The 23,109-nt window shown below is 35.8% G+C and overlaps 1 protein-coding gene across 6 annotated transcripts in view; it reads right to left on the minus strand.

Moving 5' to 3' along the window:
* The window catches only part of ATP2C1 (ATPase secretory pathway Ca2+ transporting 1), a 162,076-nt gene that overhangs the window by 73,388 nt on the left and 65,579 nt on the right, over positions 1-23,109 (minus strand). For all 6 annotated transcript variants that reach the window (XM_029940301.1, XM_029940302.1, XM_029940300.1 and 3 more), the window contains 6 exons: positions 18,143-18,253; positions 15,681-15,797; positions 14,307-14,396; positions 11,205-11,240; positions 8,233-8,294; positions 3,259-3,367 (listed from right to left, as the gene is read on the minus strand). In XM_029940301.1, coding sequence (XP_029796161.1) covers positions 3,259-3,367; positions 8,233-8,294; positions 11,205-11,240; positions 14,307-14,396; positions 15,681-15,797; positions 18,143-18,253 — 525 coding nt within the window. The remainder of the gene's footprint in view (positions 1-3,258; positions 3,368-8,232; positions 8,295-11,204; positions 11,241-14,306; positions 14,397-15,680; positions 15,798-18,142; positions 18,254-23,109) is intronic.

The raw sequence follows: 23,109 nt of genomic DNA on the forward strand, positions 1-23,109 counted from the left end.
GTAAAATTTTTAAAAATTTAAGTAAAACAAGTAATAATAATAAAAAATATGTACAGAAAAAGGCAAAAAGAAAAAAATGAGGAAAAAAAAGAAAAAAATTATAAAAAAATTTTAAAAAACTGAAAAAAAACAGCAGCTCCCCTCGTGGATAGGCGTGGTTTGATGTGGTAGGTCTTGGAGGCTGCTCTCAGAGGCTCAGCCTTGGTGTCTGTAGAGATTAGATAGGCAGTATGCCAAGTTCTGCTGAACTAGGAACTGTAGGCCACTCTAATGAGTCTGATCTCCTTTTGCCGAGGTTGAGCCGAGTTGTATTTTCCAGGCCCGCCTCGGTTCAAAGTTCCAGTCCATGCACTTTTTATGCTATCACAGATGGGATGTTTTTTCTTTGGTGGCTGGCTTCTTAGGGGGAGGAATCAGTTTGTCTTGGCTCAGGCTGGTATTTCGGCTGCCCCTGCTCAGGTATCCTTCAGGTTCTCTTCCTTCTGGAGTCCGTATTTTCTCCTTCTGCTCTTGCAGATGAGAGTAATGTCCTTCTCCGTTCGATTGATGGGGCAGACGAAGTTTACAGAGCTCCCTTCCTCTCCGCCATCTTGGCTCCTCCTCCTTTCCTTTAAATCTTAATGAAGAGCTTATTTCATATAAAAACATCAAATGACCAGCTAGCCTTAAAAAATCATCCAAAGATTACTATGGCCAAATTCAGCAAATAACACTCCAAAAAGCCAATTTAATTCCAAAAATAGCCTCTGTGTCCGGAAGAAGTGACCTTAACAATCTTATTATAGTATTTTATACATATATACTGTATGTGTGTGTGTATATATATATGCATATATATATATATATATAGTATATTATAGTATAGTATGTTTAAATCTAGAAGCAGCACAAAAAGTTTAAATCTTTTAAGAAAGTTATCTCAATCTACTGTAAAAGTTGTTGTAAAAGTCTGCTTGTGGTACCGAGGTTATAGGTAAATTGAATAGGGCAGAAAAGTGATAAAGAGATTCAGAGATGTTCAACTATATATGTAAACATGAATTAACTAGAAGAAAATCAACCTAACTATAGCACAGCCAAATAAAACGTGTGCTAATGAAAGTATCTGAAAAGTTAACAGATTAGGGGAAAATAGTTAACAACAAATTACTCCACAAAGCGTATGCTTTCAATTGTTACAACATCAAGCTTTAAAAAGGTCAAAACTTTCCTTACTGAACTCACAGTAAGTCTTCAAAGTATATTTGCTGAGTGGATAAAATGCATACTAATCCAGAACTCTGACTAGTTTTTTCCTATTTGCACATGAACTGTGAATAAATTAATTATTAGATTAACCCTTATTTAAGTTAAAACCCTAAAATAGTTTATCAAGTCAAATTGTGTTTTGAAGTTTCTATGTGATTATACTGCTCAAAATGTTCAAACGTTGGGAAACACCATCTTCTGACTATCCCACTGAAGAGAACTGCTTCTAAACTGGAAGAGAAGCACTCCAGTACTTCTGGACATAAACTCTACAAATTCAAATTTGGGCCCTTGGGGTAAAGGGAAAATGATTTATATCAAAGGACAGGCCTACCGTATCTCTAAGGAAGAATAATGCAAGGTCTTGTCATAAACTAGGTATTAAAAAAAAAGAGAGAAGAAAGGAGTAAAAAAAGACGTAACATAAAAAGATAAACTAAGGGCAGAAATAAAGCAAAATTAACAACACTAATACTTGCTGTGCTATCCATTATTTCCACTCAACAATTAAAGCAGTCTGGTATCCTCCTAAGGAAAAATTTTAAGTATTTGAAAAAAACGCCATTACTTCAGGATTAAATGAAGTCTGTTCTTTCCATAGTTCAAAAAGGTTCTTCAGGCTTTCATAAACTCTGAGAATACTCAAATTTGGGGGCACTGTAAGTACTCAAAGACTGACAGCTCCATAGGTGTTCATGAATAGCCTGTTAATTCTAAAAGTATCTGACTCTGGCATGCTAACTGGCTATAAAGGCCTCTTAAACTAGGTGCTGAACTCCATTTTCCAGCCTGTCAATCTATTCTATACACTGTGGCCAGATTAAGTGTAAGATTATTTGCTGGCTGCATTATACCTTGAAAGCTAATTCCTAATCAAGAAAATCTGAAGTAGAGCTTTGCATCCAAGGTCCCCTGAATCTGATTCTACCATACATTTTCTACTTTTAACATATCCTAGCCTGGTACTACACACTGGGACGTCCCCAGTGATTTGAATACTGTTGCTTCATTGTCTTCCTCATCTCTGGCCAGTACTGCCCTTCAACCTTCATCACCAAAGCCACACTGTCTGAAGCATTATCTGACTTCACTGAAATCAGAAGTAACCACTCCTTTCTCTCAATGTTCACACTCCCTTCTCTTAGTCACTTACCAGGTTCTATCTTATTTTATGGTGAGTGGTTTATGTACACAAATAGTATACTCCCTGATCGCAAGAACTCATCATATCATCTTTGTGTCTCCCATGAGGCCTACCACACATTTCCATAAACATCTGCTGATTCACTACTGGACACCTCAAAAGAGGTATTTTGAGAAAACATGTCACTTTTTAACCCTGAAAAACAAATGTTCAAATTAAGTATGTATTAATATTTTTGAGAGACAGAACAAGAGTGAGTAGGGGGAGAGGAACATGGAAGGGGAAAGGGAGAGAGAGACAGACAGAGAGACTCTTAAGCAGAGTTAGATGTAGGACTCAATCCCACAACACTTGGATCATGACCTGAGCCAAAATCAAGAGTTAGACACTCAACCAACTGAGCTACCAGGTGTCCCAACTATGAATCCTTACAACTACTAATGTCTATCCTTTAATCCACATCCCAGTATTTTCTCTGCTCACACACAGATCACCAAATGCTATGGTCTGAATATCTGTGTCCCTCCCCAACTTTATATATTGAAATACTAACTCTCAAACATGAGGCATTAGGAGGTATAACTTCTTAGATGTGCTAAAATAATGAGGGTGGAGCTCTCATGAATGCAATTAGTGTTCTTATAAAAGAGACTGCACAGAGCTCCCTAACCCCCGCCACCATGTGAGGACAGAGAGGAGGCACCAGCTATGAAGCAGAAAGATGGCCCTCACCAGAATGCAATTGGGCTGGTCCACTGACCCTGGATTTCCTGGAACTATGAGAAATAATTTTCTGTTGTTTATAAGCAACCCAGTCTATGGTATTCTGTTACAGCAGCCCAAAAAAACTAAAACACCAAACTTACCTCAAACAAACGTAAGTCAGCAGGAACTCTGTCCCCAACAGAAAGGTAAACTGTATCACCTGGAACCAAGTCTCGGGCAAGCGTATGTTCCAATTTTCCTTCACGCACACTGCAACATGAAACAGAAACAACCATGGCTGAAAAAAGAAAGCCATGCCACTTATATAAAATAATTCTAGTGGGCTCGTCTAAGGAAAAATATATTGTAGCATTACAACTTCAATGAAGGTAAGTCAAATATAAGAAACCAAGAAAATAAGTATTTTTCTACTCTTGGGAATTAAGATGTTCACATGACAAAAACAGCACTAGAAAAAGGGACCAGTTATTGTCCAAATGTAAAATGTGAAAACTCAAGCCATCTTTTTATTCATCTGGGTCTGACTGTGCATCACTGCACCTATGACAGTGCTTAGCACACAGTCTCACAACACAAAAAACTCTGTTGAATAAATCCATGTCTCAAGAATCTCAATATTAAAACTTTAAAGTTTTAATATTATAACTTTCTACACTGAACAGAACATGAAGTTTTCATGTTAAATTAACCATTTCTACGTTACTTTACTGTCAGACAAATCTGATGCCAAAATGTATACTATACTACTCCCATTCAATTTCTAAAAGTGAAAATCCACTTTCATTTGTTTCCATGTAGTTTATTTCCTGTTTGATTGTTTTGGTTGGCCCATTCAGTCTTTAGTAGTATGTCATGTAGCTTCCATGTATTTGTGTTCTTTCCAGAGTTTGTCTTATGATTGATTTCTAGTTTCAGACCACTGTGGTCAGAAAACATGCATAATATGATTTTAGTCTTTTTTACTGAGGCTTTGTTTTGTGGCCTAATATGTAATCTATTGTGAAGAATGTTACATGTGCACTTGAAAAGAATGTACAATCCACTATTTTTGGATGGAATGTTCTGAATATATCTAGTATGTCCATCTGGACTACTGTGTCATTCAAAGCCACTGTTCCCTTGCTGATTTTCTAAAAAAATAAAAATAAAAAAATAAAAATAAAAATCAGTGGTCCAAAATCTTCGACACATAGTAAAAATTGTTCTATAAAGGAAGTTTATATCAATACATGCCTATCTCAAGAAATAAAAATATCAAACTTCACACCTGAAGAAGCTGGAAAAAAGTAGAAAGCCTAGAGCCAACAGAAGGAAAAAAAATAATAAAAATTAGAGCAGAAATAAATTAAATGGAGACTAGAACAATAGAACAGATCAATAAAACAAACCAGGTACCAGTTCTTTAAGAAGATCAACAAAATTGATAAAACCTTTAGCCAGATTCCTCACAAAAACCAGAGGGAGAACTCAACTAAATAAAATCAGAAATGAAGTATAAAAAGTAACAACTGACAACACAAAATTCCAAAGGACTATAAAAGAATATTATGACAAAACATATACCAACAAATTGGACAATGTTGAAGAAATGGATACTCTCTTAGAAACATATAACCTCCTAGGACAAATCAGAAACAAAGAAAATTGGAAGAGATTGATTACTAACAATGAAATTGAATCAGTAATCAAAATGTTCCCAACAAATAAAAGTCCAGGACCAGATGGCTTCACAGGGAATTCTACCAAGTATTTAAAGAAGGGTTAAGGGGCACCTTGGTGGCTCAGTCAGCTGAACATCCGACTTTGGCTCAGGTCATGATCTCATGGCTTGTGAGTTCGATCCCAGCATGTGGCTTTGTGCTGACAGCTCAGAGCCTGGAGTCTGCTTCAGATTCTGTGTCCCTCTCTTGCTCTGCCCCTCCCTTGCTCATGCTCTGTCTCTCTCTCAAGAATAAATAAAACATTTTAAAGTTTTTTAAAAAATGAATTAGAGTTAATGCCTATTATTTTCACACAATACCAAAAACATAGAAGAGGAAAAAAAGCTTTCAAACTCATTCTATGAGGTCAGCATTATCCTGACACTGAAGCCAGATAAAGATACTACAAAAAACAAAAACTACATGCCAATATCTCAGATGAACACATATGTAAAAATCCTCAACAAAATATAAGCAAACCAAACATTTAAAAAATTCCTTCACCACAATCAAGTGAAATTTATTCCAGGTATGCAAGAGTATTTCCAAACCAATCAACATGATGCATCACGTTAACAAGAGAAGGGATAAGAATCATATAATGATCTCAACAGATGCAGAAAAAGCATTTAAAAAGTACACCTAAAAAGAGGTGGTGGTGATGGTGGAGGGCACTTAAGGGGAAGAGCACTGGGTGTTGTATGGAAAACAATTTGACAATAAAATATTATTGAAAAAAAAAACCCCCCAAAAAAAAATAAATAAAAAGTACACCTACTCAGGACAAAAACTCAACAAAGGAAGTTTAGAGGGAAGATACATTAACAATAATAAAGGCCATATATGAAAAACCCACAGCTAATACCATACTCAACGGTGAAAAACTGAGATCTTTTCCTCTAAGATTAGGAGGACAAGGATATCCACTCTCACCACTTTTATTCAGCGTAGTACTGAAAGGTCTAGCCACAGCAATCAGACAAGAAAAAGAAATAAAAAGGCATCCAAATTGGTAAGGAAGAAATAAAATGTCATTTGCAGATGATATGTTACTATATACAGAAAACTGTACAGATTCCACCTAAAAACTACTGGAACTGGGAGCACCTGGGTGGTTCAGTCAGTTACGCACCCAACTCTTATCTCAGATCATCATCTCATAGTTCGTAGGATCAAACCCATATCAGGCTCCATGCTCACAGCACAGAGCCTATTTGGGATTCTCTCTCTCTGCCCCTCCCCTAATTGTGTACTCTCTCTCAAAATAAATAAATATTTTAAAAACCCTACTGGAACTGATAATGAATTTAGCCAAGGCACAAGTTACAAAATTAATACACAGAAATCTGTTGCATTTCTATACACTAATAAGGAAATAGCAGAAACAGGAAACAATCCCATTTACAAGTGCACCAAAAAAGAATAAAATACCTAGGAATAAACTTAACCACAGAGGTGAAAGACCTGTACTCTAAAAAGTGTAGCACACTAATGAAAGAAACTGAAGATAATACAAATGGGAAGACAGACACATAGATCAATGGCACAGGATAGAAAGCCCAGAAATAAATCCACACTTACACGGTCAATTAATCTCCAACAAAAGAGGCAAGAACATAAATTGGGAAAAAGTCCCTTCAACAAATGGGTGTTGGGAAAACTGGAGAGCTACATGAAAAAGAATGAAACTAGACTACTTTCTTATACCACAAACAAAAATAAACTCAAAATGAATTAAAGATCTAACTATAAGACCTAAAACTATAAAACTACTAGAAGAAAACAAGGCAGTAATTTCTTCGAGCTCTACCAAAGAAACATTTTTCTAAATATGTCTCCTCAGGTGAGGGAAACAAAAGCAAAAATTAACTATTGGAACTATAACAAAATAAAAAGCTTATGCACAGCAAAAAAATCAAAACAGCAACCTACTGAACAGAGAAGATATTTGCAAATAATACATCCAATAAGGAGTCAATATCCAAAATACATAAAGAACTTATATACACCTCAACACCAAAAATAAACCCCACAAATAATCTAATTAAAAATGACAGAACGGAATAGGCAGTTTTCCAAAGAAGGCAAACAGATGACAAAAGATACATGAAAAGATGTTCAACATCACTAATTATCTGGGAAATGCAAATCAAAGCCACAATAAGTGGGGGGCCTCGGTGGCTCAGTTAGTTAAGCGTCCAACTCTTGATTTTGGCTCAGGTCATGATCTTAGGTTTCATCAGTTCAAGCCCCACACTGGGCTCCACACTGGCATCATAGAGCCTGCTTGGGATTTTCTCTCTCTCTCTTCTCTTCTCCCATCCACACATGCACCTGCTCTCGTTCTCTCTCAAAATAAATAAATAAACTCAAAAAAAAAAACCACAGGGGCCCTGGGTGGCTCAGTTGGTTGAGCATCCGGCTTCAGTTCAAGTTATGATCTCACGGTTCGTGGGTTCGAGACCCGCATCAGGTTCTGTGCTGACAGCTAGCTCAGAGCCTGGAGCCTGCTTCAGATTCTGTGTATCCCTCTCTCTCTGACCCTCCCCTGCTCACGTTGGCTGTCTCTCTCTCTCTCTCTCTCAAAAATAAATAAAATATTTTAAAAAAATTTTTAAACAAAACAAAAAGATATATGAACTGCTGTGTTTATTGCAGCATTATTTGCAATAGCCAAGATATGGAAGCAACCCAAATGTCTATGCACAGATGAATGGATAAAGATGTGGTATGTACATGTGTATGTACACTATGTACACACATACACACATACTGAAATATTCAGTCATAAAAAAATGAGATTTCACCATTTGTAATACGGATGGATCTAGAGGATATAATGCTAAGTGAAATAAGTCAGAGAAAGACAAATACCATGTGATTTCCAAAAACCATGTGTAATTCAAGAAATTCATGAACAAAAAAAAAGTGACAAAAAAAAAAAAAGACTCTTAAATACTGATAACAAGGTGGTGACCATCAAAGGGAAGATGGGTGGAGTTAAGGGTGAAATAGATAAAGAGGATTAAAAGTACCTTAGAGTGATGAGTACTGAGTAATGTATAAAGCTGTTGAATCATTATATTGTCCACCTGAAACTAATATAACACTGTATGCTAATTACATTTCAATTAAAAAAAAAAGAAGGGCATCTGGGTGTTTCAGTCCTTAAAGCATCCGACTTCAGCTCAGGTCATAATCTCTTAGATTATGGGTTTGAATGTCACTTCCAGCACTGTGCTGAGAGCTCAGAGCCTGGAGCCTGCTTCAGATTCTGTGTCTCCCTCTCTCTCTCTCTTTGCCCCTCCCCTGCTTGTGTATACTCCCTCTCTCTCTCTCAAAATTAAACATTTTTAAAAATTTTTTAATTAAAAAAAAAAGAGTAGAAATCCATATCAGAAACAAGGATCATACCAATGGCATTCTGGTGGCATAAGTTTACTCAATTCTTCAAGAGATTTTTCTGAACGATACTCCTATTTATAAAAAAAAAAGACAGAACATAATATTAAAAAACATTTATAAAGAAATACAAATACATATGTTTCTATGTACATGTTCCATGTTAGACTTAAGTAAATATTGATATCATTTTTAAAAAACTTTCCCCAGTTCTTATCTTTTCCTTTACTTGCATTTATATTCCTAACACATAAAAGCTTGTTCCTTACTAAATGTTAAACTATAGTGACCAAACTATTTTGATAATTAAATATTCCTAATTTTATATGTTTAATATTCAATGTGAAACCCAAGGTCAGTTTATTTATAAGAAAATAAACAACATTCACTACTGTTTGTATAGTATATAAAAAGTACATAATTTTCAGTCATTAAAAGTTAAGATCATTGAGCCTCAGGATTAAGATAAACTTGCTTTTAGTGTTTAATGACTAAAGAAGTCGAAGACAATTAACTGCAAGCAACATCTGCTTTGAGGATTTAAACACATGCTAACTACAAAGATTTATGGGGTAAGTTTGCTTAGAAAGAATATCTGTTCCATAAGAGTGAGTTGTGGCTGGCATTGCTCTGATAGCCGTCACACTGAATTATCTGCAAAGGGACATTCTCAGGAGCCCTTACCCTCCGCGGCTCCAGCCTTCCTCTACCCATAGAATCAAAGCTGAGGGTCAGAGAGATCACTCTCCTCACCATACTATTCAGTCCATGTTTCCATGGGCAGTCTTGCTTCACTCAACATCACTGCTATTTTTGTCTTCTGTCTGCACTAAGCACACCAATCTTTTGATCTAAGTTTAAGAAGGGAGAAGCGGAGTGCTCTGAAATGACTGCAGTACTAATACTAATCAAAACTTCACACCCATGACAAACTTTTTCAAATAGAAAACGCAGGGCAGGGTAAGAATAACTGAGAATTAAATCGGCATTCACCTAGACAAGAGGAACAAACTGTAAAGTAAATCTATAAGTATGAAAATTATAAGACACTCCTCCCCCAACCATAACAAGAATAGTAAGAAATTTGAAAGTTTTACCCAAATATTTCACAGAAGACTAGAAAACATCAATTCTAGATCCTAATAATAAAGGACCTAGAAGCTGCTCAATCTTTACTTCCCTTTTCAGACTTCTTAGACTTTACTCCCCACAACTACAGAGATACTTCTATATCAAAACAACCATTTAACACATCACTAAAAACTTGACAGCCATCTCTAATGAACACTTAAAAGTTATATTTCAAATTTATTGTAAGGTGGCATCAATGTAAAACTATATAAAACAATTAGCTATTTTCAGGGCTTGGAAATATAATGGGTATATAATGGGATGAGAAATAGATTTGAATAAGATAGGGAAAAAGGGGTAGATATAAAAACATAAAAGCACTCTCCTAGAAAACAGATAAAAACACAAATACTAAAGATATAACATTAACAATTTCAGATAGAGTTTTGGTCGTTTTCTGACAAAGCACTATATATAATAAATTCAACTAGCCAACAAATCTTTTTAGAGAGGTTTTAACTGCTATGTATACAATATTTTTTAGTTTCAAGGCACATTTGGGTAAAAAGTTCCTATCTGTGTAATGAAACTGGGTTTTTCATAAATGTTTTGGATTCTTTCTGGAGTTTTCCATCAAATGAACGTATCACAGAGATAGTGGATAGTTTCTGCCACTGCATTCACAGTGTATAACACACTGCATTTGTGAAAAATTCCACACAATGTTAAAATCGCCAAGTTTGTGGGGTTTTTTGAGGTAGGCGTTTTCTGTGTACCAACAGAACAACCTACTACAGTCTTCTACACATAGTGGTAACACTGTAGGAATCCTTCTGAAGAAAGTCACTCCACATTTCTTACAATTAAAGATGCAAAAGTTCCAGTTACCAGTCATGTGGGTAGTACCGTCCACACGACTGAAGGAAGAGCTGCCTTGAATGGCGCCCGCCTGGAATGGCCTCTGCTAGACTAACAGCTCCACGCCCCCAGACCAACTGCTGTCTGTTCCAAGCAAGAAGATTCCCTGGAAACAGAATCCCTGATGGTCCACTGATGGAGCTCACAAACTTGCTGTAGATAATCTGATTCCAACTGTCTTTTCCTCAGTGGGTTACTGTAAAATTAAGAACCTACTAAATTAAAGATTGCCATAGGAAGCCTGGATAATGACAGGAAATACCCAAGGAATTAACCATAGATAGGAAAATAACCACAATTGCTTAAAATTTAGTCTCAAAATTCAAAACAACATGAACTTGAATATCATATATTACATTTTCCCCTAAACTAGAATAATCCTTCTAATCCTCTAACTATGCTTTAAAACTTTTAATGAGACACACCAACACTGTTCTAAATTATGAAGTTATCAGATATTAAACAAACATAAAAGCCTACATTTCTATCTATGCCTAAACTTATAATAAATATCCTGACATCATCTCTACATTATTCTGGGGTTCTGCATCATATGTTTTATTTACTATTTCAATGTCTATGCTGAATAGGAAGTCTGATCCAGGTCAGAATGTTCTTTCTGTGGAGGAAATGAGGAATTTAAACCCTGGCCCAATTTTTTTAATTGGAAAGAGTTTTTAAACCTGTTGCTAGATTTTATTTCTATTACTGTGCTCTTTGTTTCCATCTGCTTCAGTTACCTTTAACTCTATCAAATAAAAAACTACACTTCCTTCATGCTACTACTATCTAGATCAAAGCACTTAAGTTAGTCCCACAAATTTCCTTAGAGAATGAGTTGATGGTTTCTGAAATCATTTGAAAAACAATAAACTGTTCTGCCCAGTATTACCATCCCCCAATAACCACAGATTTTGCCATAAGCCACCTTAGTTTTGTTAAGAAATTAACAAGAAATACCATTTTCATGTTGACAAAATAGGCTACCTACTCACCTGAACAAAGGCAACTGTAACGACGATAAGTATTGCCTAAACAAAACAAAGAAATCAGACATTTAACTTCAGAAATAACCATTTATGGTGTTTTATTTTTCTAACTCTGTCCACAGTCCCCAGATACCAGACTCTAAGTATGGAGATCAACTGGGGAAGAAATCACAACTTTGCCTTGGGAGAAAACACTGACAGCTGACAGTGGCTTGTCTTCCTTAGGACAGCTTCTCAAATTTGATCTCAAGATCTATATATGCTCTTACAAACTGAAGGCCAGCTTTTGTTTATGTGTGTTATAATCTATTGATATTTACCTTAATCAATACTTTCTCAATTGCTCAGTTTTAATTTTGCCTAATTAAGTCATCTGAAAAGTAATAAACCTATCACATATTAACACATATGAAAAATACACTTTTCCAAATAAAAAAATTTGTGAAAAAAATGAAGTGTTTTCAATTTTTCTATCTTTAATGTCTGCCTTAATACAAAACTAGGGGCACCTGGGTGGCTCAGTCAGTTAAGCATGCGACTTCAGCTTAGGTCATCATCTCTTGGTTTATGAGCCCCACAGAAAGCCTGGAGCCTGCTTCAGATTCTGTATCTTCCCCTGCCCCCCCCCCCACTTGCACTCTGTCTTTCTCTCTCAAAGATAAATAAACATTAAAAATAATTCTTTAGGAGTACCTGGGTGGCTCAGTCGGTTAAGTATCCAACTTCAGCTCAGGTCATGATCTGAAGGTTCATGGGTTTGAGCCCCACAGGAGATTGTCCTGACAGCGTGGATGGAGCCTAGAGCCTGATTCGGATTCTGTGTCTTCCTCTCTCTGCCCTCCCCCATCCACATTCTGTCTCTCAAAAATAGATAAAACATTGAATAAAAAAGAATTTTTTTTTAAATCTTAAAAAAAATATTTTTTTTTAAAGCTAGACTCGGGGTACCTAGGTGGCTCAGTCAGTTAAATGTCCGACATCAGCTCAGGTCATGATCTTGCAGTTTGTGGGTTTGAGCCCCACATCGGGTTCTGTGCTGACAGCTCAGAGCCTGTGTCTCCCTCTCTCTGTGGCCCTCCCTTGTACGCACTGTCTCTCTCTATCTTAAAAATAAATAAATATTAAAAAAAATTTTTTTAAATAAATAAAAGCTAGACTCATATTTGCTTCTGCATTCAATCTATTATCATGTTGATAATGCTGAAATATATGAAGAAAACCCAGCCTCATACAGATATTGTTGGAAAGGGATGGAATATTTTAAAAGCTTTTTCAGATGACTGTGGATATTCCCCTTAGCTACTAGACCAAAATTAAACAAGTGTTAGTTACTCAGAAGTAATTTGCCATGTAGAATCTAAGCTACTTCAATGACCTTTTCATAACCTATGATAGTAAAATCTATTGATCTACTTTGCATTTGGAATGGATCTTTTATCACTGAAAATACTGTAACATCTTGCATTCAAATCTTCCAAGGTTGACATACTTCATAATAGTAGAAAGAAATCATATTCATTGAAATCACTACTAATCTCATTAGAATGGTGTTAAATTTATCAGGAAGCTATCTAGCACATAGTTATTCATAAAAATTCTGCAGAATTCTAACTATCACTGGAATGCTTAAATTTTATTACTGGCAATAAATGCTATCAGTTGTTTTCTTGAAATGACAGGTTTATTTCACTCACTTTCCTTAAAAAAGTATGCTAGTTATCTAAGTTTTAATACCACACTTTGCCAGAGTGTCTGGGTGGCTCAGTCAGTTAAATGTCCAACTCAGTTTTGGCTAAGGTCATGATCTTGTTGTTTCAAGAGTTTGAGCCTCACATGGATTCTGCACTGGCAGTGCAGAGACTACTTGGGATTCTCTCTCTCTCCCTCTCTCTCTCCGTCCCCTACTCATGTGGTCTGTCTCTCAAAACAAATAAAAATAAAAACTTAAAAAATAACCATAGTCTGTCAACCATTCGTTCCTCCTAATCAAAGGCTAGTTCAGCTCACCACAACTGCCCTTCTTTGACACAACCACTAAACTTCAATATACACAAGTCCTCTGTGCACATTCCCCATTCTATTACATGGAATTTCAAAAGGTATGTATGTACTCAAGTACCAAGATTTAATGAAATTAATTTTTACTGCTTTATCAAAAACACTCCCAAGAGAAAAAATGAAAGAAAACAATGACTACTAGTACAGTTTGTTGCCACTGTTTTGATTTGAGCCAACACTCTTTAACAGTTTTACTTGCCATTGCTTTTGCACCACTGATGCAAATTATCTATAGCAAAAATGTTTTAGTATTATGAAAATAGTTTTGACCTTGCATGTTCCCTGAAAGAGACCCCTGAGAGTCCACAAGCAAGAGTTCAAGAATTGCAGCTCAAGGCACCAGGGTGACTCAGTCAGTTAAGTGCCCAACTCCTGGATTTCAGCTCAGTCATGATCTCATGGTCCTGTGCTGACACTGCAGAGCCTGCTTGGGATTCTCTCTCATTCTCCCTCTCTGTCTGTGCCTCTCCTCTGTTCTCTCTCAAAATAAGTAAGTAAACATTAAAAAAAGAAAAGAATTGCAGCCCTATATTAATTTCTACTTTGTTCTTAAGCACAAACATGTTGGCTTTAATCAATGCTTGTACTTGTTACAAATTTTTATACCAGCATAAAACAGAGGACAAGAAAAAAGAGGAAACTTTCAACGAAAGCTAGAAGTGCCTAGCCAGAAAAAATAAAATTACATAGAAAATACAGTGTTCATGTTAAGTAATATTTTTAATTTCATAATCGTCAGGGTTTAGGTTTTAGTTCACAATTAGTCAGAACATTCTCAATTAGAAAGTAAAATAAATTGAAATTGTAACCAGAAAATTACTGTAAGATATTCCATAGTTGTAAAATTAGAAGGTTGTTAAATAATTCTCATGCATGCCCATCACAGACCTCGAATACTACTTGAGATTATGGCAATGAAAAGCAGAATTTGGATATTAACAAAAAACCTGAGGAAACACTAAATCATTTCTTAATTGATTTTCCAAAATAAAAGCCAATCCTAATTTAAATGATTATTCAGTAGTTTAAAATATACATATATTTTCTTACCACAGTGATACTGACAGCATCATCAAACTGATGCATTAAAACACTGATGACTGCAGAAGCCAGAAGCAGCATAATAAGGGGATTTTTAAACTGAAAGTGAAAACAAACAGCAATTCAACAGTTCTGTATGAATGGTAGTTGTATTCCATCACAACAAAAGCTTATAAAAATAAACGATTGAGGCATGATTAGAAAATTACAAGAGTCTACATGTGAATGAGATTTTTTATACGTCTCTTCAATTAACAAAAAACGTATTTACACTTAACTACATTTAAAAGTCACCACTTCATAACAGTTCCTTTTCAGGAGAAAATTAAATATCAATACTTAAAACTAAGAATTTACCAACTCCTTATAGTATACATGTATTTTTAGTATGTTATTTTAATAAATATAGCTGGTTTGAATTTCTACCAAGGCTAGAGTAAGGGGAAAATGACTTTAAAGATAAAGATTTAAGTTAACACTGGGTAGAACACCTAAATTATGAGAATCAAACATTCCTATACTTAGAAAATTAGCATAGATTGCAATTCTATGGTTGACCTACATGCCATAGGAATGGTCTGTTAAAAGCAGACAGTTAAGATCTACTCCACAGAAGATGAAGATTTTCCCAGTGCTGGTTTTCCTGACATCTATCTAGAAAAGCCAATAGTAACTAAGGAAACAGAACCACATGGACCAACCAGGCAGCACTTAAATGATCAAACACCAGAGCCACTCTAAAAACATCAGAGCTCTATTGCCAGAAGCTCTTCCCCTGATGAAGTGGTGCCAATCACTACTGAAGTTGCAAAGTAACTAGGCTACAAATTCACCCCACCAGAGAGCCGGGCCCCTAGACACCACAGCTCTGAGGTCAGACACCATCACCTCCCACTCCCTATGTGGCCCCATTCCCTGGCACAGTGGTTCTGACCCTGCTTCACATGAGAATCATGTGAAGAACTTCTAACAAATGCTCAGGTTCACACCAGACTGATTAAATCAGAATCCCTGGACATGGGGCCCAGGCTTCAGCATTTTTTAAGCAGTCCCAAATGGCTACATTACTTTTAAAAATATTAGCATTCCTTATAATAAAACAAGTGTAAAGTAGACATCTGTAAAGGAAACTATGGTTCACAGTATCACTTCCATGTTATATGTCCCTCAGTTCTTAAAGATTTTCACATTAAAAATTATAGAAATTCCAACTTAACAATAAACACTAACGAAAAAAGTACATAAAAGATATTTTAAAAAATTATTTCCTTTTTCCACACACACAAAAAACTTCACAGAAGTAAACAACCACACTAATAAAAATACATATAATTTAATACATATAAATTACACAGCAGAGGAGGAAATAAAAGAAAACCTCACCTGAGAAATATACTTCTTCCATAGTGGCTCATCTTCACTGATATCAAACTCATTCCAGCCATGGAAAGCTCGCCTATGACTTACTTCACATTTGTTTAGACCATTTTGAAGATCAGCCTATTAAATTTTACATATATGAGTTACTGAAAATGTTAGCAGAGGACAAAAGAAGAAAAATACAAGTATACATATTATATGTTCACATTTATAAGAACGTCTACAACAGTCAAAACTAATCTGCTGTAACAGAAAGCATTATCAGTGAGTGCTTGGGGCCAAAAACAAAATCTAGTTTAGAAAGATTAACTGCTGAGGGACCTGATGAACCTCTAGGAGTGATGACACTGTTCCATATCTTAATTCTGGTGGTGGTTACAACATTTGCCAAAATGCAAACTGTTCATTTAATTATGGGTACATTGTATTTCACATAAATTACACCTTGATAAAAAAATTTATTGAAGTACAAGTAACATACATTATATTAGCACTTTTAAAAATTATGTAAGCAACAAGGTAAAGTTTAGTAAATAAAAAACTTATGATTCTCTCTGGGAAAAGGGGAAAAACAAAAAACAGCCACACAACTTACAGAAAGCAAAATATCCATACATTTTAATGAACTCTCTTTGCTTTATTTTATTTTATTTTATTTTATTTCCTAAACCATTCAAAGGACATTAAAAGCCTTTCTTGTTCTCTGAGTCTAACAAAACCCTCAGGTTGGTTATTACTTTTTGCTCCTGGACTATGTAATTATTTCAAACAGATAATTTGTGGTTCCTAAATTACTGAAAATAATTATGTTCTATGAACACCACCTACATTCTTCAGTCTCTGTGATACTATGATTTATAAGAAGTATATATGCATCTGAATGACCAAAACATATTTTCATTTGTATCTGGTCTTTCTCCAGGGTTGCTGACTCTGAGCTCCTAAAACCCTAGGAATTTCCTGCAATGATGGCAATAAAAGTGTATTTTGTTACGTTAATAGAGGTCACTTTTGAATCTCACCTAAGAGCAGCAGCCAAGAGGACAAACCATGTGACTAGAAAGTTACAACCTTCAGTCCTAGAACCCCCACCACCATCCTCCGTCAACCTCTGGGGAAGAGAGATGAGATGGAGGCTGAATCAGCCAAGGGTGAATGACTCGGCCAGTCATGACTAGGAAATGAAGCCTCCACAAAAGCCCAAAAGGACTGGGTTTGGGGAGCTCCCAGATTGGTGAACACATGGAGACTGGGGTGAGCGATACACCTGAAGAGGGCATGGAAGCTCTAGGCTTTTTCCCCATTCCAGACCTACATATGTCTTCATCTGGCTCTTGATTTCTATCCTTTATCATATCCCTTTAATAAACTGGTAGGCTTAAGTGTTTCCCTGAGCTCTGTGAACCACTCTAGCAAATTAAATGAACCTAAGGAAGGACCTCTAATCTACAGTGGGTAAGTCAGGATCATAGGTAACAGCCTGGGGTCTGTGACTGACTCCTGAAGTCAGGAGTGAGAGGCAGTGTTGTAGGGCTGAATTCAACCTATGGAATGATGTTATTCCTGGGTAGTAGATGTTGTCAGAACTGAGTTGAATTCTTTGGTGTCCAAGAATTGCTTGGTGTTCTGTGTGGGAGAACCCGCCCCTCCCCCCACACCATTATGTTGGAATTGGGTCTCGAAACCCTAGAAGGGTCACTGTCTCTCACGATTTATTATCATAGCTATCATTAAGGAATAAAATTACCTTCATCCCTAAAATAATCAGTTTCTCTGGCCAAAAGGTTTATAATAGAGTTCAATAACGGAGTCTTGCAACACTTAAAAATATTTAAAATAAATGGTTTTAAAACAGTACAAATACAACCAAAAACCCCTGAAAAAAATGGATAGCCAATGTTTTTAATGCCATCATGAAAATACATGAATTATGTAGGAAAAATACATGAATTATGAAGGAAAAAACTATATTCATGTTACATTAGGTTGTGCTTTTTAAAACTAGGAAGGGATGAAATTACATAAGCAATTAAGAGATGAAATTTACTTGCAGTTCTTATTGTGTACTTCTCTTTTACTTAACTTCAGAAAACACTTATTAAAAAAATGATAAACTCCTAACTCTACTTATGTTAATAATTATTTTACTAATCCAGCTAATCCTTACACATCACTAATAGAACCTGACAATGACAATGATCTAGAGCTGCACTGTCCAATCAGGTAAACACTAGATATATGCAGCCATTTAAATGTTAATGAATAAAAATTAAATAAAATTAAATTCAGTTCCTACCTAAAGATCCACACTTCAAGTACTCAGTAATCATGTTTAACTGACTACTGTTCAAACAGTGGAGAACACCATATTTACTTCATCACAGAAAATTCTAGTGAGCAGCACTTAATCCATAGAGTCTGAGGAACTAATTTTACTATCTACTCCCTTCCTCCCAAGTACTTACTTGGAGAATGCTTGCAACTTCACTGACTGGTAATTCACTTGCTTTTTTTGATGTCAATACAGGAATCATTGTCTCATTTTCAGCATTAGGAATTTTTTGAAAACGTGCAACCTAGCAAATAAAACCAAAGGAAAAATATTTGAATATACAAAAAAAAATTCAAATGCAGTCCAGAATGAAAATCCAAATGTTCACAGAAACTTAGTTTCCAGTTACAAAACAAACATTTTAAGAATAATAAGTATCTAGTTCTAATAAGATAATTTATTGAGCATGTGCTATTTTTCCAGAAAGCACATTTCAAAAAGTAAGCCACCAGGGCCAGCTAGAACACAAAATAATTTTCACATTAAATAAAAAAGATGCTATTTTTATACCAATTTAATGAGTAAAAAGTAAAACAGATGTCCTGTCTCTCAGATCCTAATAATTACACGTAGTCATAATCCCCTAAACTCATTATGTTTAGCAGCAAAGACAGAGTACAGCTAAGCTTTCTCCATTTTAACTATTCCTGTGAAGCAGTCCATTTCTTAACTGTCCAGAAAAACACCTATCTACTCTACATAAGCACCAGGACAGCCAAGTCAGACTTAAAAATCTATTCCCAAACTAGCAGAAAATCAAAGAAAAGAGACAAGGAGAGGCTGCACAGTTTAGTGAAGGGACTGTGAACAGCAGAGAAAATCCCACAGATGGTGGTAACCATGGTACCTACTTGATGCAGCTTCATAAGCAAGTATCTAGAGAAAAGTTTTTATTTCACACTCTTCCAGAAATAAATCCCCAATCCAGACTTGTCTTGGGTCCTAAGCTGACAGATTCTTAATAGACAAAAAGTTCTGAATAAGTAGGAGAAAGTGAGACAAAAGTGAAACTTCAGCAAAGAAAAATTTCAGTTTCTACACTTCCACTGATTAACATACTGAAAGTGAAGTGATCATCTTACTGCCAAGACACAAGTCTTTAAGCTTTCAGATGGGATGTTTTCCACCTTGGATAATCCACATTTTTAGGATAAAATATTTCCCCCAAAACTTTTTAACACACTTCTTTAAGACAACAAATGAGATTGATCAAAAAAAGAATAATTTAAGTTTCTATTGCTTTAAGATAATGATCATAGAGGCCTGTGTGCTCTCATTATAGAGGTCTGTATACATTAAAAAAAAAATCTTTACACTTACTCCAAAAAATAGTAAACAGCTGTGGAAAAAAGTATTCACTCAGTGTAACTGAGTTCTGGAACAATCAAATACATGTTTTCTAATTTCATTTATTAAAAGGCACTGCTGGATGTTTTAAGCAGTTTAAAGCAAGAAACAGAGGGGATGCCTAGGTGGTTCAGTTGGTTAGGCGCCGACTTTAGCTCAGGTCATGATGTTGTGGTACGTGGGTTCGAGCCCCACATTGGGCTCTCTGCTGACATTTCAGAGCCTGGAGCCTGCTTCGGATTCTGTGTCTCCCTCTCTCTCTGTCCCTTCCCTGATCATGCTCTGCCTTTCTCTGTCTTTCAAAAATATATAACCGTTAAAAAAGAATTTAAAGCAAGAAGCATATAAGTATTTTTCTACTTTGCATGAGAAGATATTAGTGACTAAAAATTCTGAGGAAACTGGGAGACAGATTACCTTACTTTCATACAAAACAAAGTCCTGAAGTTATTTAAGGCATATTTTTACATAATTAAGAAATTTTAAACCTTAGCGAAAAAATGGGAAACTTCATAAAAGTTCCACATGTTTTAGAACCACTGAATGTTCAAATCTATAAAACAAAGTAGGACAAGGGAAAGATTTCACTGAGCCATCCTTAAATTAAACACTGGAGAAAACCCTGCAAAAATGACTAGACTCTTAAAGCAATGAGAACTAAAACAGTGTGATGTGGTTATTTTATCTTGTGAGATGTTAAAGCAAAATTAAAAAGGACCAAATATATTTACAATATCTGTGGTGTCAATGAGATTAATAATATCTTTTATTTCTAAGATTCCTGTACCTCAGTTTCTTCATATATAAAATAGGGATAATGGTGCCTAAAGTTGTGTCAAGATTACATTCATTAATAAAGCACCTGACCCACTAGTAATAAGGGCTGAAATAGCTATTTTTCTCCAAAAAGTATTTAATATTTACATGTATATTCAACAGTACAATTGCCTCAATACAGAACTAAATGACCAATCGTGGTGAATAAAATATTTATAATTTTTCTATTAAAATATACTTTTCGATCACTGAGATCTTAGAAATTGTCATCTCAAGTACCCAACATACAGTACAAGAGCCTTTCTCATAAAATCTTTTTAAAGTAATCCTTTGGTAGTTGTTACATAAGACAGGGCCTATGCTGGAATACACTCTACATAAAACCCTTCAGGAGCATTCCATAGCCCAAAAGAGCTGAAAAATCTCAACAGAAGAAAGTAAGACTGTTTCACTTAAAAATGGTTAAGATACTGAAGGGACATGATGAGAACGTTCTAAATATATGAAGGGCTGGCTGCCATGTGAAAGAGGGAAACACCAAAACTAAAGGGTGAGTTTACAGCCAACCAACTTCTGCAGTTAGAATGAAGAGCACTGGATGGGTTCTGGCAAAGGCTAGACAGCCATGTGATAAGCACAGATTTCACTGAAAGGATATAGGAAATAGGAGGCTATAGCACAAAATTCTTGGCCAAAGGCAGCAGTCTAATCTATATTTATGCTTACTGGATTCTATTTCAACCTACAATTATGGAAATTATTGAATTTTAATCCTATTTTCTTTTTAAGCAAATGTTATATTTAGTAGTTCAAACGGATCATTACTTCTGTGGCTTATAAGAATAATTCATTTATCCACTTACTCTCTCAACACTGCATTTATTGAGAATATGACTCTGTGGTAGGCCCTTAGTATTAACAATGAGCAAAAGCAGCCTGACAGGGAGGAAGGAGGACGAGGGGACAAATGTTATCAAAGAATAGCACAAATAAATGGAAAACTGCAAATGACTGCTACTATGAAGGAAAAGTCGTCCAGGGGCATGAGAGCTTGCACAGAGATTGCAATCGGGAGAGGGAGGTTTTCAGGAGGAAGTGATGCTTCCACAACTGAAAGACAAGAAGCTGCCTAAGGGAAGGAGTGGAAGAACAGAGGGAAAAGAATGTGCAAAGTTCCCAGGAAAAGAGGAAGCATGGCAAAATGAAGTACTGAAGAACTAAAGAACAAGTACTAAGAAAAGGCTGGCATTTTTTCACTTGCTCATTCAGTCTTTAGGCACACAATGAATGCTTATTACGTGCTATGTGCTGCTGCGGATAACTGGGGACACATAACAGACCAAAAATGTAAGAACTCCAGCCTCATGAAGCTACATACCAAATGGGAAGCAAAAGACTATAAATAATGTATTAAACAATAAATGCTCCAGAAACAAGCAAAGGAACTAGCTATTAGATCTCTAGGTAGAAATGTCCAGGAGGTAGGTGGGTATGAGAACATACAGGCTGGAGATACAAATGTAGGTAGTCACAAATGGTATTAAAACTGAGAATAAACCACACTGGCACAGAACAAAGGGGAGAGGTCTGTGGGCTGACCCTAGGGCATTACCCCAACATAGCCATCAGAGATGAGAATAACCAAGAGAAGAGACGAAGAAGAATCAAGAAGTGGGATAAAAAGGAGAACCAAAAGAGTAGTCAAGTGAAACAAATATTTCAAAGAGGGTGTAAATGGCTGGACCAAATGTCACTGAAAAGTGAAGATGAGGACTGAGAACTGACCACTGAAGCTGGCAACATAGAGATAAACAGAGTGGTTTCAACAGAGTGGTGAGCACAAAAATCAGACAGAAGTGTGTTCAGAGAAAACAGCAGAAGACAGCCAAGTATAGATAATCCGTTCCAGTTCTGCTGTAAAAAAGGGGCAGAGAAATGGGATTATCATAGCACGAAAGCAGTATAGGTTTCAAGAGTTGGGGCTTTTTTCTTAAATGAGAGAAATAACAGCATATTTGTATGTTCATCAGAATTATCTGACAGAGGAAAAACTAACAATGCAAAAGTGAAATGGGGCAATTGATAAAGTGATGTTCTTGACTAAATGAGAGGGGATGGCATCTGACATATTTGTAGGAGGACTGGTCTTAGAGGAATAGACAGTTCATGCAGTTACAGATGAGCAGGGAGAGTAACATGGAAAGGATGCTCACATGCTGGCAGCTGCTATGGAAGGAACATATGGAAATATTCTGAGAATTATCTGGATTGAAAAAATCAGGAGACTATATAAAGCAAAAATAGGCTATAGAAGTAGATGGGGATCCTATAAGGCCTTATGGGTCATATTATGGAATTTCTTTCTTAATCCTAAGAGCAAAAGGAAGACCTTGCACTGTGGTCTTAAAAATAAATAAATAAAAGGCACAAGCTGGTGGGGAAAACACACAGAATAAAAGTGGTGAAAATACACCAGTTTGGACACTATTACATACATCTAAGTAAGAGGTTAACATAGCTTGGACATGGGTAGTGGGGTGCAAGAACAGATACAGAGGCAAAAATAACAGTACATGATGATGAACTAGATACATACATCAAAGAATTACGCTAGACTCCTAGCTTGTTTATGTACTAATTAGTAATATTATTCACATGGTCAAGAATATTGGAATATTCTAACAAATGATGCTGTGACAACTGGATATACCCACAAAAAAGTACTGTATAAAGCTGGACCCCTCCCTCACACCATATACACAGATTAACTCAAAATGGATCAAAGACCTAAATGTAAGAGCTTGAACTATTAAACTCTTAGAATAAAACATAGACTTAAATCTTGACCAAGGTTTCCTAGACATGACACCAAAAGCATAAGAAACAAAAAAAAGATTGAACATCATCAAAATTTAAAACTTTTGTGCTGCAAAAAAACACCATCAAAAAAGTGAAGAAGACAACCCATAGTATGAG

Source organism: Suricata suricatta, chromosome 5 (assembly GCF_006229205.1).
Source record: "Suricata suricatta isolate VVHF042 chromosome 5, meerkat_22Aug2017_6uvM2_HiC, whole genome shotgun sequence".
NCBI lineage: Eukaryota > Metazoa > Chordata > Mammalia > Carnivora > Herpestidae > Suricata > Suricata suricatta.